Raw genomic sequence first — 15,181 nt, 5'->3', positions numbered from 1 at the left:
GTAAGTAAGTGGCTCCAAGCCGCATAATCCGGGCCGGCTTTTCCTGGAGTGACCAAAGTGAAGGGTGGGATGGTCACTCCCACGTACCAGGTGGGGCTGGTACCAGGCCATATAAAGCCTGGGCCTACAGGGCCTAGAGAGTGAGCTGAGACCTTTGCAGGTCTGAGAGTCCTGGCTGGCGGTGTGTAGGAGCCATTTGTTTACCAGTATGTAGACAGGAACGCTACATGTTTAGTAAGTGCTCAGACGAGCAGGATTTACTTTATGTTTGCCTGATGTAAAGGCCTGTATTTTGCTTTTGTTTGCTTGGAAATAAACCCAGGCAAAGCCTGGACTAAAGACTTTATGCTTGCTACCGATCCTAAACGCTAATCCCTCACAAGGTGCATGAGGCCTTTACTGTACCGCCTCGTGTCTGCAATTTCCTACACAGACACAGAGATATTCGGTCAAATTCGACAGGATATAAATGAGCCATCAGACTTTATATTGATTCTAGGGACAAACATTCCTGTACATGCAAAGTCTATACATCACTGCATAGAGGTTGTACGGCTTTGTGCTAGAGGACTGCCATGTGACTAGTACACCCCTGTGCACTCAAAGTACTAAGCTGTCACAAAGTAAGGATTACTGTATTTCTGAGAAGCTCCACCTTTATAACAGTGCTATCATTAACATAGAGCACAGTGCTTCAGAATGGAGCTCAGCATTAAATACGGACAGACACTTGTGGCTTCACATTTGTGTTGGAACCTTCGGCCGGAGGTTCCAATGCAGAATACCGGGAGAAAATTGTGGCATGCAATGCTTTTTTCTTCCGGCTAAAAGTGGGGAAGTTGAGCGAAAACCGAACGGACTCCATTATAGTCTGTATTCTGTACTGCCTGGAGTTCTGTATTCTGTACTGCCCGGAGTTCTGTATTCTGTACTGCCCGTAGTGCTGTATTCTGTACTGCCCGGAGTTCAGGCAGCATGAACTTCCTGACAGCTTCCCTTTGCAGAATAGCAATAGAAACTGAAATGTATCCACTCTGCGGGCCCAATCATATGGAAAGTAGCCTGTGGGGCTATCACATGCTCCGTCCAGACAGCCACGACTGGGAAAGATTAGTGAGAGGTGACCTAAGGTTAAAGTGCTGAAAACTCTCACATTGCAGCAGCCACTTCAGTCCGCTCTTCAGAACTGTCCTGACCTTTCCTGGTCCATTAATGACAAGTATCATCAATCATGATGTATCAATAGCATCCGTATGTACTATTAATCAAAGTCACATATTGCAGTATGACATTTCAAGTAAAATGCAGCAAGGGCTGATTCACACTCAGCTCTCCCCCCCCCCCCCCCAAAAAAAAAATACCGTTTTTTTTACGGCTTTTGATGCAGTTATCTTAAGCCAAAGCCAGAAAAATCACCCATATAAATACACCCATAGTAATATTAGGTTATTACAACAGGCGAGTTCTGTACGCCTCACAAATGTACAGAACTCACGTGTTTTTCATGCCTATGTAAATATGGCCTTAGGGCTTATTCACAGCTAATCTCTGCCACCGCCCCTCCCATTGCTGGCTGCGGATGAGTGAAGGGGCGGGACTTAGCCCCCTACCCTCCCTCCCATTGCAAACAGCCGGAGGGGAGGAGAGAGGCAGAGAGCCGATGAGGGTGAGGACAGCTCAGATGGTAGTGTATATCGGCCGTCCGTGAAAACTGTGGCCAATATACACTCTTGTCAATAAGCCCTTAGGCCTACTTTACACAACCAAATGCGTTTTTACGTTCACCCATACGCAACGCGTATTTAAAGGCATTCACACGGGGCTCTGCTGCGTGAATGTTAAAAAATATGCAGAACCAATGGCAAGCAATGATCAATAAAGATCAATTAGGGCCAGCTGTCTTCTTTTCCCACTGATGTATGCAGGGTACCTCCCTCCCCCTCCCTTTATCCACATCTTCCATTGAAGTCTATGAGAGCTTCCTGCATATCACATCGAAAGATAGGGCAAGATCTTTTCACGACGCGTATAAAATATACGGCCGAAAATGATCGTGTACGTCTTTTTTTTTCACGCGCGTACATTTTGCGCAGAAAAAAAAACATTCATCTGAATGAAGCCATTGAAATCCAATGCTTCGCATGGTTGCGTTTTAGGTGTGTTTTTTTTTTCTAATGCGCCGAAACAGCAGCATAAATACGGTCGTGTGAATAAGCCCTCAGGCTGTACTCACACAGGTGACATTCTTACACAAGCTCTGTGTGATTGTGACACACACAGAAACCATAAGTGAGAAGAGCCAATTATTTTCAATGCTCTCACTTATACCAACGCTTTTTTTGCTAGAACTGATATCAAAAAATCTCAGCGTGACGTATTTTGGGGCAATTCTGCTGTGAGAATGGCCCATTTTTTCCCATGGGTGCATGAAAAAATGTATTCACATGCAAGTGCAATGGGACTTTTACCGTTTTAACTATTGGACAGGATTTTTTTTTTAATCCATGAGAAGACCGCAAGTGAAAACCGCATATACAGCGATGCAAATAACGTATTTTAAATGCAGAAAGGCATTGTAGATGCAGGCAAATTGCAGACAAAATGAGTACAATGCAGATGAGGTTTATTTTGCACTTGCCTGTGTAAGTACAGCCAACATGTATCAGACAGCACAGGCATACCCCGTCAATGTGCTGTCTGATGCGCGGGACGCCACACACGTGCACAAACTATTCGCCTCCGGGAATCGGATAAGAATACGACATGCTGCAATTTTTTTACTCAAATTGTTAGTCCAAGTAAAAAAAAGCTGATGTGAATACAATGGCTCTAAACATTGCCACAAACCAAGGGTGGTTTCCCAATATCTGCATTGAGACCTGTGGATTTTGGTGCAGATCCTGTAATCTATTAGTTTAGAGAATATAAAGTGCTTGGATCTGTTAACGTAGCGCTGATATATACAGGGTTGTCCAAAGATATGAAGACACACGAATAAATGGAAAACCACGGTCGGGACCACGGACCTGAGTGTGGCATAATAAGGAGGGGAAGGGGGCTGATCTGTGATGGGTGGAGTCCAACACAACGGCCAATATTTTCAAATGGGAAGAAGTGCATGTGATATATGTATCCAATAGAGGGTTTGACGAAGAATCCAAATCTGTGTGTCAATGTGACAAACCTTTATTCCTGTAAAAGCTATTACCAATTTTCTCTTTGTTACACACACAGATATAGCTACGAGATTAACACGCGAGGAAAGGACAGAGCTGCTCTCCGGGGAGCGCAGTACCCAAGTCATTGCAGCAGATTTCAATGGTCCACCGCCTAACAGACCACCCATTCGCCACGGCACAGTTGTCAAATTGCTTGCCAAATTTTGACAAACAGGTTGTGTGCTGGACCTGCCAAAAAGTGGACGTAACAATACTGCTACAGACATCCTAGTTTTGTTTTGTAAAAGCCCACATCATAGCATCAAAGCCCGCATCAGACACATATGTTACATGCACCTCTACCAATTTGAAAATATCCACTTGGTTCCAAGACGGCAGCTTTCAAAATGGCCACCTTTTGGACCCCGCCACTCTCAAATTTGTCCCCTGCACCTTAGCAACATACCACACACAAGATGGCGTTCCCTACCACCGTTTTCCACTTATTTAGGTGTCTCCATACCTTTGGACCACCCTGTAAATGCGAATGAGTCAGTTATGTCAGGGGTACCCGGCTTACCTTCAGCTTTCTTGTCCTTCTGGGATACAAACAGCTGCAAAAGAAAAGAAAAAGCCTTTTAATCGTGAAGTACAGAGACTGTTTTACATAAGAAGCGTTAGTTTATGGTGTATTCTTCAGGCAGGGTACAAATCTGACTGTGGATTTTGATGACAATATCTGCATGTGTAATTCACGGATTTCACCCCACTAAATCTGCACCGCGGGTCCACAACACACGGGGGAGACTAGTAACAACTCATCCACATCTTTCAGGCTAAATCGCATCTGTGGAATTCTGACCCTCTCTGAGTCTCACGCACGATAGAGCATCGGAGGTGTTTCTCATGGTGGTAGACTTCGCATGACACTCGCATGCACATCACACAGCATGCGATAACCGAGCGATGCATTAAAGGTCCCACTGAAATCAATGGGTGATGCATTCCGAGTAGCTGGCAACTTTTTTCAAACTTCGCTCATGCAACTAACTCCATTCCAAAGAATGGGGTTCATATTCTGCATCTCGCAACACACAAATCTCACACGCGTTTCACAGTCATGTGAAAGCAACCTTATGGATATGTTCATATGTGGTATATATGCAAAAGGCGGCTGCTTAGGTGCTCTGAAGCGACTCCCTGTCGTCTGTGTCAGAGCCACAATGGGCCCTTCACTGCGTTATTGTGACTTTTATTAGTTATTATCTATTTTATTAGTAAATCGTGACGCCAGTGCTACATTAGCACAAGAATGTTAAATGTGGTGCAATTATGAAATCACAAGAACCAGGGATTAAAATGTAATCACTTTCTTTTCCATTTCTTTGCTGATGTCAGTACTAGTGATCATATATATAAGTGGAAACATACAAGCCTTACAGTAAAAGTGGTTATTCTCTTTACATGTTAGAAGTATCATCAACAGGAATGATCTACATGGGGTTCTTCAGGTTACAGACAGAGATGATGCTCGGGGTAACATATGGCAGGACTGGTAGTTTTCCTTGGGCCGGTTTAATGGCGCTTCAGTAGTGTTAACTGTGAGCAGTGTACACCTTCATTTTGGCCCACTTTGTGAGGGTATTCCATGGCTCTGGTGTCCGCAATTATAACTCTGCTCTGTATTTGGGGCACTCTCCTATGTATACTTAAATGTATACATAGGAGAGGGTAAAATGTATACTTCTGTGTTTTACCTCTCGTGTCTCGGCCACCTCACAGGGACTCTACTGTGACAGGCCGCACCTCGCCTATGGATCCAACAACTCTTCTCTCGGTAATCCTAACTCACTCTCCATACAGACTAACACTGTCCCTCTCTCTCTGATGGACACCCGAAGATTTTTACTAACTTCCTGACTTGTCTGATTAACTCCTCTCAACTACACACATGATAACACCGACTAACTATACAGTTCACTTGTTTAACATCCGACTTACTGACAAACCCTCTGTGTACTTTACTGTTCTGATCTGACTATCTTCTCACTATTACTACGACACGACTCCTCTCCTGCCTCTCTCTTTCTTCACTCCCCAGAGCTGCACGATCATCTGCCTCCCAACTGGCACTCCACTGGCTTGCAGCCAATCAGAGTTCAATCTGCCAGCAACCAATCAAAATTAACTGTCCACCTGACAGACTATTAATAGCTCTGCCATAGGGCAAATTAAGTATTGTTTAACCCCTGCTGGTTATACATGAACTCAGCGCCGCTATTTGAAGGCAAGGCGCTTTTGTAGGACTCATTCGGGCCACTACAAATGTCCTGTGGAGTTTCCGCAGCGAAATTGCCTGTACATGAATTGTAAATACAAGCCATGCGGAGGAGATTTTAAAGGAGTTGTTCAGTTACTGGACAGCCCCTTTTTAATAGGATCCCCTGTGTGAAAATAATGTACCCCTCCACTGCTCATGGTATCCAGCGCTGCTGCCCCTGCGGTCCTGGTGATTCCTGCAACAGATGATGTCACAGGAAATCAGGTGATCGCTGCGGCATCACCGCCTGTTATCCTGGCATCGGCGCTCAAATCCTGAGCACCTAGAATGTGACACTGTAGCCTCGCATTGGCTGTAGTAGTCACGTGATTTTCTGTGACATTAGCTGTCACGACCATCCCCGGGACCACCGGAGGTTGCAGCGCTGGATCTTGGCTCCTGCGGAGCGGTAAGTATCTCTCTGTTTATTATTTAGTGGGATCATATTGAAAAGGGGCTGTCCAGTAATTGGACAATTGCTTTAAAATCTCCCCCATATGGCTTGTACTGTATACATTGTGGATTTTCAGCAGGTAATTCCGCTGCTCAGAATTCTTGTTTCTATGAACAGCCCCTCCTCCTTCCTGTTGAATTCCACGTAGCAGACATGTGAACTGCAGTAAATATAGTTTGGTCTTGCCTGCTATGACTCAGCATACGATTAACAGAAAAGCTATGGAGATTTGTCATAAACATGTAATTTAGGAAGTATTACACAGACGCTGTCACTAAGGAACAGAAATAACTTTGAAAGTGATATTAAACTTTATAGTTGTTCTCCGCCTAAACTTACTTATAGGAAAATAGCATCAAGATGCAGCATGAAAAGGGGAAGAGTTCAGTGTGATTACTGCCATTCTGCTGTTATCTGCTGCTAAGACAGCGACTATTCGGCTTTGAGATATGCTGCCTGGTGTTGTCACACAGCACGACCCTGTGTGTCAGATTACTCAGATATTCCGATCAAGGTCAAAGCTGGCTCCGAGTTCTGGTCAAACACAAAATCTCCTTAAACGTTCCTGACCCACGTCACAGGCCTCTTGCTAGTCAAGCCAGTAACCCACTGCACACTGATGAGGGGCAATCACCCTGAAACAGCTGTCTGTGAATGGATTCTGGCTTGGCTTTCAGTTCCCAGTCATTGTTACAAGGCCTGTATGAAGAGTCTAACATTGACTTGCAGGAATGCTGCCTTCCAATAGGTGGCGCTGCAGAGGTATTGCTCCATCTCACTTATTTGCATATTACCCAGAGCACCATGAATGGCCTCATAAGTCTCCTCGCTCACTCACCTTCTGGATGCTCTCCCTAAGGAGAAAATATAGCGTTCCTGAGCCAAATCTCCTTAATGAACACTCCGGATAAACTTAGCGGTGGGCAGTCTTGAACTGAGGTTGGCAAACTGAACATGCCATGCCTGGTTATGCTATAGGCTCTCTGGACACACTACTCCAAATTTTGCTTGGTCTAAAAATTGCCATGGGTTTTTGAGGAGGAGGCACCCTCTACAACGTGGCCTGTCCCGGTCTTAAGTTTTTACCACATTGCAAGAGAACCTCTGCAAAGGACACCTTGCTTGGGCCCTAGTATTGGCCACGTATGTCTATGGGCCCTAGTTGCGACAATACTATTTTACGTGTTGGCCAGGCAGAGTGCTAGGATGGATGACCAGGGTTGCCAACCTTCCAGAAATTCCTGGACAGTCTAAAAAAATAGGGCACTTATTCCAATGTCCATGGAAATACACCTAGATGCATCTATCATTTTTTGAAGGCTCATTATGATGGTAATCATCGTCATTTTACAGTAAATGCTAGTAATGAGCTCATATCACTTTCTGACCTACAAATATGTATCACTCAGAAGTTTTATCATTCATGATTGTTTTCCAATTTGTCCATAAAAAAAGTTGTCTGTCCATGATCTTTAAGTTCAGGTTTGCAGCCCTGAGCCTTGCACACAGCCCCTTCTCTTAGCCCCGATTCTTTCTATAACCAGCTAAAATCATGGGCTTCTTTTTTGAGCCTTCTCTTCTTCAGACACAATCCTCTCACTGTGCTGAGTGTGAACCCATGCCAGTGTCCGGCTCCTCCTGCCTTGGCTTCCAAGACACTTGGTTTCCTAGCAATCGGGAACGCCTGCCTACAGTCTCTGGTCACCCATAAGACCACACTGCAGACATTGGGAGCACAGAGACCAGACACATAGAGACACACTAGAGGGTGATCAGGGAGCACACATCATATTTCGTACATAAGAAGGTAGGCTACCTTCATGTTATAGGTTTCCATCTCAATGCCGTTTGTGGCATAGAAGAAACCCAAGTCGACACGGAGCACAATAGAAACTACAGTGTGAAAGTCATAGGGTGGTCTTCGGGGAAGGGGAATCCCTGCGGCCGAAGAATGCCAAACAGATCCCATTGACTATAATGGGGTTATTTGGTTTCCGCTCAGCTCCCTGGCTTTTGGATGGAAGATGAAGCACTGCATGCAGCACTTTTTCTTCTGGCAGTTTGAGTTGGATCTGCAGCCTTTAATGACTGAAATATATGAATGCTCATTATAGGACGCCCCAGTTCCAATGTAAAGCTTTAAATGGTCGCTGCCTATAAATTCATCATAGAAAACTATATAAGCAAATCATCAGGTATAAAGAGGTTATAATGGCCCCACCAGGTGATAATGGCATGATCTGAGATCTTGTACCATTGTGTCCCTGGGGAGGCAATGTTTATGGAGCCAGTGTCTAGCAGCGTAATGTGCTAACCCCAAAATCAGCTTCTAGCCCCAGGGTCGGCCCGTTCACACACCATCACAAACAAGCATAATTTGCTGCAGATGTGGCCTTGGAGATCTGCTGATAAATATAGAAGGGTCACTTCCGGATGGGTTATTGTGAGATGGGGAATGAAAGGAAAAATGTTTAAGTCCCTAAATAAGCAGAGCCTGAGATCACAACAAGCCAACATCTGACCACAGAGACCCCGGATGGCATCTGTGACTAAAAGAAAATATATATCTGTCAATGAGCTTCAATCTGACTTGTTACGTCTAAAGCCGAAAGAAGGGATTCCTAGATCTCCTATCATCCAATTATTACTTGTTGTGATATACAGAAGTTGCATAAGCAAAAATGGTAATTAAACCCTATTTCCATGCTTTTAAGCCAAAAATACATACATTTAAGTAAAAAAAAATGGCCCTAATGCTGCTCAAACATGCGTACAGAAAATGCCGCTTGGAAATTACAGCATTTTACCGTGATTTTGAGCAGCATATTTGAACGTACTGTACAGCGTTTTTAACATACCCCATCATTGTGATAGATGATGAAGTACGTAAAAAGCTCTAAAATGCGTGAAAATAGTGCAGACAGCGCTAGAAACACCATGTTCGAGCGTAGGTCTGCAAAGCCAAGCCCCATTAAAATCAATAGACTCGTACCATAATTAGTGTGGCGTTTGAAACGCTATGCTAATCGCGGTAAAAAGTGGGCTGTGTGAGAGCAACGTAAGACTGGGTTCACACGGGGTGGATTTGCCGCGGAAATTCCGTGCGGAATTTCGCCGAGGCAAATCCGCATGCGGCCGCTAATGCCAGGATTAGCTAGCTATGTGGACGAGATTTCTCAGAAATCTCGTCCACACGGGATAGCAAATCCGCTGCGGCTAAGCCGGCAGAAGCCGCCGCTGCGGCGTGTATTTGCCGACCGCAGCATTTTTTTTTTCCGCTACGGCCGCGCTCTCCTCTATGGGAGCGCCAGCCGCAGCAGAAGGGCGAGCAACCGGGCCGCTTTAAAGCCACAGCGGGTTTTGCAGCAGCGGTTCTCCCGGCGGAATTCTTGCAGTTTTTCGCTGCAGCCAAACCGCGAAATTTCCGCCGAGAATCCGCCCTGTGAGAACCCAGCCTAAAGGTGTCCCATAGCCTTTTAAGTACAGCTCAGATCTTGGCGTCCAATCCAAACCTAAATTCCCTAAAGACAGTGATTCTTTCAATAGATAATACTCCCTGCTACACTGCAGAAACTAATATGCAGCGCATTGAATGGCTGCGATTGGTTCATCAAGTGCTGCAGTGATTGGTTCTCAAGCGCCGCGGCTCAGCCAATCAGAGCCAGCGCTTCTTGGAGGTGGGAATTTAACCCCCTCACCAGAAATCGCTGGCTGAGGACTACAGACAAGTTTGACGGAGCTTCAGAAGGAGAATTGCGGCTGAGCGGACAGGGCCTGTTAGGGAATGCATTGTTTGTTGTTTCTTTTTAATGTAGCTAGGGTTTATTTTCTGGGTAGGGCTTATATTTAAAGCACCCCCTGAAAATCTCAGCAAAACTTTGTAGCGCCACATAATTGTTATATCGTGCTGAGAAAACGCAGTGATGTCGCACAGAACACAGCTGCGATATCGCTGTCAATCCCGTGTGAAAGAGGCCTTATTCTGATGCAAACAACTTCTAACAATGCTGCAAGAAAATACCGGTATGGGTCTCCAGTGCCAGTAGCAACAGGGGCAGCAGGGCACTTGTTCTAACAGTGGGGGTTAGAGAAACCATCGATCCCTGCTGTTTTACCCTTTACATGCCATGGTCAATGCAACCACAGCAAGTAGAAGGCTGACAGAGGAAGGGGGCTCCTTCTGTTAGCTATTGGGCCCCACAATATGATCGTGGGAATCCTGATGGGTTGCTATGGCACCTGGAGCCCAGAAGATGAGGTTTGTGTATGCCATCCACACTAAAGTATAGCAGCGTATTATACCAAAAATCAAACTTAGGGCTCATGCAGACGAGCGCAGTTTCCTGCGCTGCTAGCAGTGCACAGAACACGCTTCTAATAGGAACCAATAGAAGCGCTCACATGGAAGTTGTTAGATGCGCGAAAGTCTGCACACCTAACAAAAAATTGGACATGCGAGTGCAAACTCGCACGTCGGCTGCATATTTTCCATAAGCTCCTATGGGAGCCTTGAAAGCACGCAGCTCGCACCATGAAGCATGTGAACGGGCTGATTCAAGCAGCCCGTTCACGCGATCTTCACAGCACTGTTAGTAGTGAGCTTTTCTCGATGCTAGCAGCGCTGGCAACTACGCTCATCTGCATGAGCCCTTAGTGACATAATGGGACAAATATAAAAACTGAAAAAAAAATATTAAAAAGTTAAAGCCCCACCTTTACCCATTACTACAAGTATATAAAAAAAAAATTTTTTAAATCTTCACAAATTTGGTATAGTCATGTTCATAATGACCCACAGGAAAAAAAAATTGGCAAAAATAGCTAATTATATATATCTTTCCTCACTAAAAACAAAATAGGAAGAAATCAAAAAAAGTCATATGTATCACCAAACAGCAATAAAAAGAAGAATTTGAAAAAAATCTAAAACAGCATCATGGATTGAAAAAAAAAGGCTTTTGAGTCTTTGAATGTAACAATACAAAAAAATGCATCTTTTTTAGAAAAAGTGTAAAAACGTAGCAAGATGTTAAAAACTCTATAAATTTGGTATAATCGTACTGACCCACGTAGTTCATTTAACATATTATTTATACCACATGGTGAACACCGTGAAAAAATAAAACCATGCCAGAATTGTAGATTTTGTGAAATATTGCCTCTGAAAAGGAAAAGAAAAAAGCGGCCAAAATGTTATATGTTCCGAAAAATGGGATCAATATAGACTAGATGGAAAAATGTTATGGCTCTTAGAATGCGGCAACACAAGTAATTCCTTAAAAATATATATATATATTTTAGTGTACAAAAATAGCAAAACATTAAAATGTGTATAAACGTGGCTGAACACAATCAGGCCTCTTTTACACAGATGATTTTCTGCAGCTAAGTTACATGCCTCAAAAAATTGCGACTAATACAACCAATGGTTTCCTATAGAAAAGTTCAGATGAGCGATTTGTAGCAAATCAGCAACTGAAATTCCCTGCAGTGTGAAAAAATAGGTCAAGAGCTATCTCTTGGCAGAAAATCGCACAAGCCTCCATAGACTCCTAAGGGAGACTATGCGAGCCAGCCGGCAAGGGGAGATGAAGGAATTCCCCCGCAGCGGGGATGGAGGGTTTCCCCTGCAGGGGAGATGGAAGGATTCTGTGTGCTTTTGACGCCCATGTAAAAGAGCCCTAAAAATGAAAAAATATCACAGAAATGTGAGTGTACCCATCGAAATAAATGGGTTCTGTTCTCTGTCTATTTTGTACACAAATTTTTGCACATGCAAATTTGCTCATGTGAAGCCAGCCTTAGGACTTAAACAGATGAATGCATAAGCATATATGCTCAACGCAGTGGTGCGTATGTGCACATGAACAAGTTAGAAGTCTTAGGTTTTTCTCTCACTTTTCAAACCCTGCCGCTATTGCGCAAGCAAAGAAAACCGGAAAGCTAGGGCAGGAACTATCTTTTCTCGCAAGTAGGAATTCTGCACGAGAAACACGCTCCGGAGAATGAAACCATTGAAATGAATGGCTTCACTTCAGCGCCTTTTTGCGGGTGTGATTCTCATTCGCGCTGATAGCTTTGCAGACACCTTAAAGAGGATCTTTCATTTATTTATGTCGGCAGGGCAGCTGCATAGCTTTGCAGTTATGGCCCTACTAACTCCAACGATGCCTCTCTTTTCCCTCTACTCCCGCCTGTTTCCCCGTACGGACCCACATGCTTCCATCCCTGTCGCCAGCACATCCCTTGTTCACACGAGATGTATTGCCAACAACTGTGATTTTTTCGGTAGCACAAATGAGCCAATCAGCTGTCTAACAGATGTTTGCTTTTCATCAGCTGACTGCCGCCCTGTTTACAGAGGGCGATGGCGGAGTGACCCAATGTTCATAGGGGCATTATTAGTTGACGATCATTGGCGTGTGGAAGGGGGCATCTGTTTGAAAAACAATTTCAACTGCAGATTTAGCAGCCGGTGTGTCGGCATAGTAGAGCTGCATTTCTTATTCTACACAACTACTATAGTTGCGATATGGGTTATTTAGAACGATTGTCGCGGGAATCTTAACGATAATCATTAGGTGTAAATGTGGCCAGCGACTGAATGACGAATGATGATTTGTTCGCTTATTATTCCTCGCTCAGTTTCTGCAAGCAGAAAAATCAAACAAAGATCAGCCTTGTGAACAGGCAGTTGTTCATCTATGAGCATCTGCCTGTTTACTGTTAATGGAGGTAGACAGACGGAAGCAATCCCCAGCCTTCTGCCCCTCCATTCGCTGAGTGATCATTACTTCTGGAGGAAGCGCCCAGCAATCATCAAGTCATTGAGTTATCACGATAAACAAGTTTTTGAAAAACACTGCAGATTCTAAATCCACTGCGTACCTGGTTATGACACGGATTTACATTGTAGATTTCAACTTTTTAACCCTTTGCAATCCAATCTTGAATTCAGGGTTTTCTAGGGGGCTTTCACTTTCTGCCAATTTACAATGGCGCCATCTGCTGGCTAGAGCCAGTACTGCAGTATGGAACATGCCAGAGAGGCCAGTAATATACAGTAAGAATACCCTACCGGACGTCTTCCCACATTGGAGATGTACAGGCTTCAATCAGAATGTTGGAAGATGTCAGACAGTGGTTCGGAAAGGGTTAAATACAAGGATTCAAATCCACAGCAGATCCACCACAAAGAGCGTGTCCAAATCTACACCATTTAGGACGGCTTCACCCGAGTGTATGCGCAAAAAACGCTCGCCTCAGAGCAACGTATTGGCACATGAACGAGGTCTGATGAGGTTGATTTGCGCACATGTCTGCGCATATCTCTGTACTTTTTGCACATGCAGGGCCAGTTCACACGCATGCGTGACACAAGCTTTCCGTTGCTTAATTGGCGATTTAAGCCTAATGAGGTCCAGATGTGTTCTTTTCCCCACGTTTCGCACAGTGTGTCACCCTTCCCATTGAGTATTTGCACACCTCTTGTAGACATCTATGGGACCTTTGCTGTGCAAAATGTACGAAAATTGAGCAAGACCTACTTTTTCCAGTACTTTGTGCCGGGTCTGTGATGGGACCTCCGACCACAGATGTGACACCACCCTTATATCTTACATTTGTTACTTGGGAAATCACAATCAAAACTGAATTTGCACTTTTAAGCCTCATTCCCACGGCCGGGTCGGATTCCGACTGTGAAATATCACAGCAGAATCATACCCGGAGCCCCCAGAGACCCTATACTCACCTGTCCAGATCCGCTGCAAGCATCTCAGACAGCGAGCCAGTGCATATGCGCAGTGCAGCACATGACGTGGCGGCCCTGGGCGGTGACGCGATTTCCCACTGTGAGCACAGTGGAAGTGTCGCGGGATGGATGGCTTCCATTGACTGCAATGGAAGCCATGCGTGCAATTTTCTGCACCAAAGAGAACATACTGCGATTCTCCCCCTCGAGCGGAAAATGGCAGGTGATTTCCGCTTGTAGGTAGGGGAGAATCGTTTACCACAGCATGGACGGACATTGCTGCAGAATTCGTGGTCAGACACCCGCGGTGAATTCTGCAGCAATGTCCGTCCATGCTGTGGTAAACGATTCTCCCCTACCTACAAGCGGAAATCAACTGCGATTTTCCGCTCGAGGGGGAGAATCGCAGTATGTTCTCTTTGGTGCAGAAAATTGCACGCATGGCTTCCATTGCAGTCAATGGAAGCCATCCATCCCGCGACACTTCCACTGTGCTCACAGTGGGAAATCGCGTCACCGCCCACGGCCGCCACGTCATGCGCTGCACTGCGCATATGCACTGGAAGCCATGCGTGCAATTTTCTGCACCAAAGAGAACATACTGCGATTCTCCCCCTCGAGCGGAAAATCGCAGTTGATTTCCGCTTGTAGGTAGGGGAGAATCGTTTACCACAGCATGGACGGACATTGCTGCAGAATTCACCGCGGGTGTCTGACCACGAATTCTGCAGCGATAATTCATCCGTGGGCATTTGGCCTTTGGTGGTATTTGTTTGCAAAAGCAGAATTCCTCTGAACAGCACATTTTTAGAAGAAAACATTAAATCACAAAGACATGACACAAACATCAAAAATATAAACAGATCAATGAAATTCTCAGCTGGTCGAAGAGACACAGATGTGAAGCGCACAAAGGGATAGAGCGCAAACTACAATGACTTTTGTGTCAAGGAAGGAATAGCCTATCCAGCAAATGCACATCCACAATCAGGTTTTGCGTTGGACACTTTGATTAGCCGTTGCTAGGGACTGCAATTCTTCACCCTTTTAACCCCCTTTTGGGGGATTTGGTCTTTGCTGCTATGATACAAAAGTAGTGTCACTAGATTAGCGAACCACCAACCAGGTCAAATGAACCAGAGGGGGGCACTACCAGGTAGTCAGAAGGTAGAATAGTATGATATATCAGGGTCAGGAACAGAGCAGGGTCAAATACCAGGGGGACTATTAGGAACAAGATGGCAGGCAAATGGCAAGTCAGGCAAGCTGAGGTCAGAATTCATGTACATAGGAATCAGATCAGATCAGATGCAGGTAAAGCGAGCAGCAGGTACAAAGCAGAACAAAACAGGTATTAAAAGTCAGAATTGGTTCAGGTAATCAGAAGAACAGAGACCCAGGAGAACTCTACAATTACAGGCAGAGTTTGGGAAAATTAGCAGGTTCATAAGAGTAATGAGCACAGTCATTGGCTGCTGGAGAGACAAACTGATTGG

At 44.9% G+C, this 15,181-nt stretch overlaps 1 protein-coding gene across 1 annotated transcript in view; it reads right to left on the bottom strand.

Annotated features, from left to right (window-relative positions):
- The window catches only part of STARD8 (StAR related lipid transfer domain containing 8), a 131,165-nt gene that overhangs the window by 114,476 nt on the left and 1,508 nt on the right, over positions 1-15,181 (bottom strand). The window contains exon 2 of the mRNA XM_066580984.1: positions 3,739-3,772. Coding sequence (XP_066437081.1) covers positions 3,739-3,772 — 34 coding nt within the window. The remainder of the gene's footprint in view (positions 1-3,738; positions 3,773-15,181) is intronic.

The sequence above is a fragment of the Eleutherodactylus coqui genome, chromosome 10 (genome assembly GCF_035609145.1).
Source record: "Eleutherodactylus coqui strain aEleCoq1 chromosome 10, aEleCoq1.hap1, whole genome shotgun sequence".
NCBI classification, from domain to species: Eukaryota; Metazoa; Chordata; class Amphibia; order Anura; family Eleutherodactylidae; genus Eleutherodactylus; species Eleutherodactylus coqui.
The sequence above is the reverse complement of the archived record's forward strand: the minus strand, read 5'-3'. Positions and strand labels throughout refer to the sequence as shown.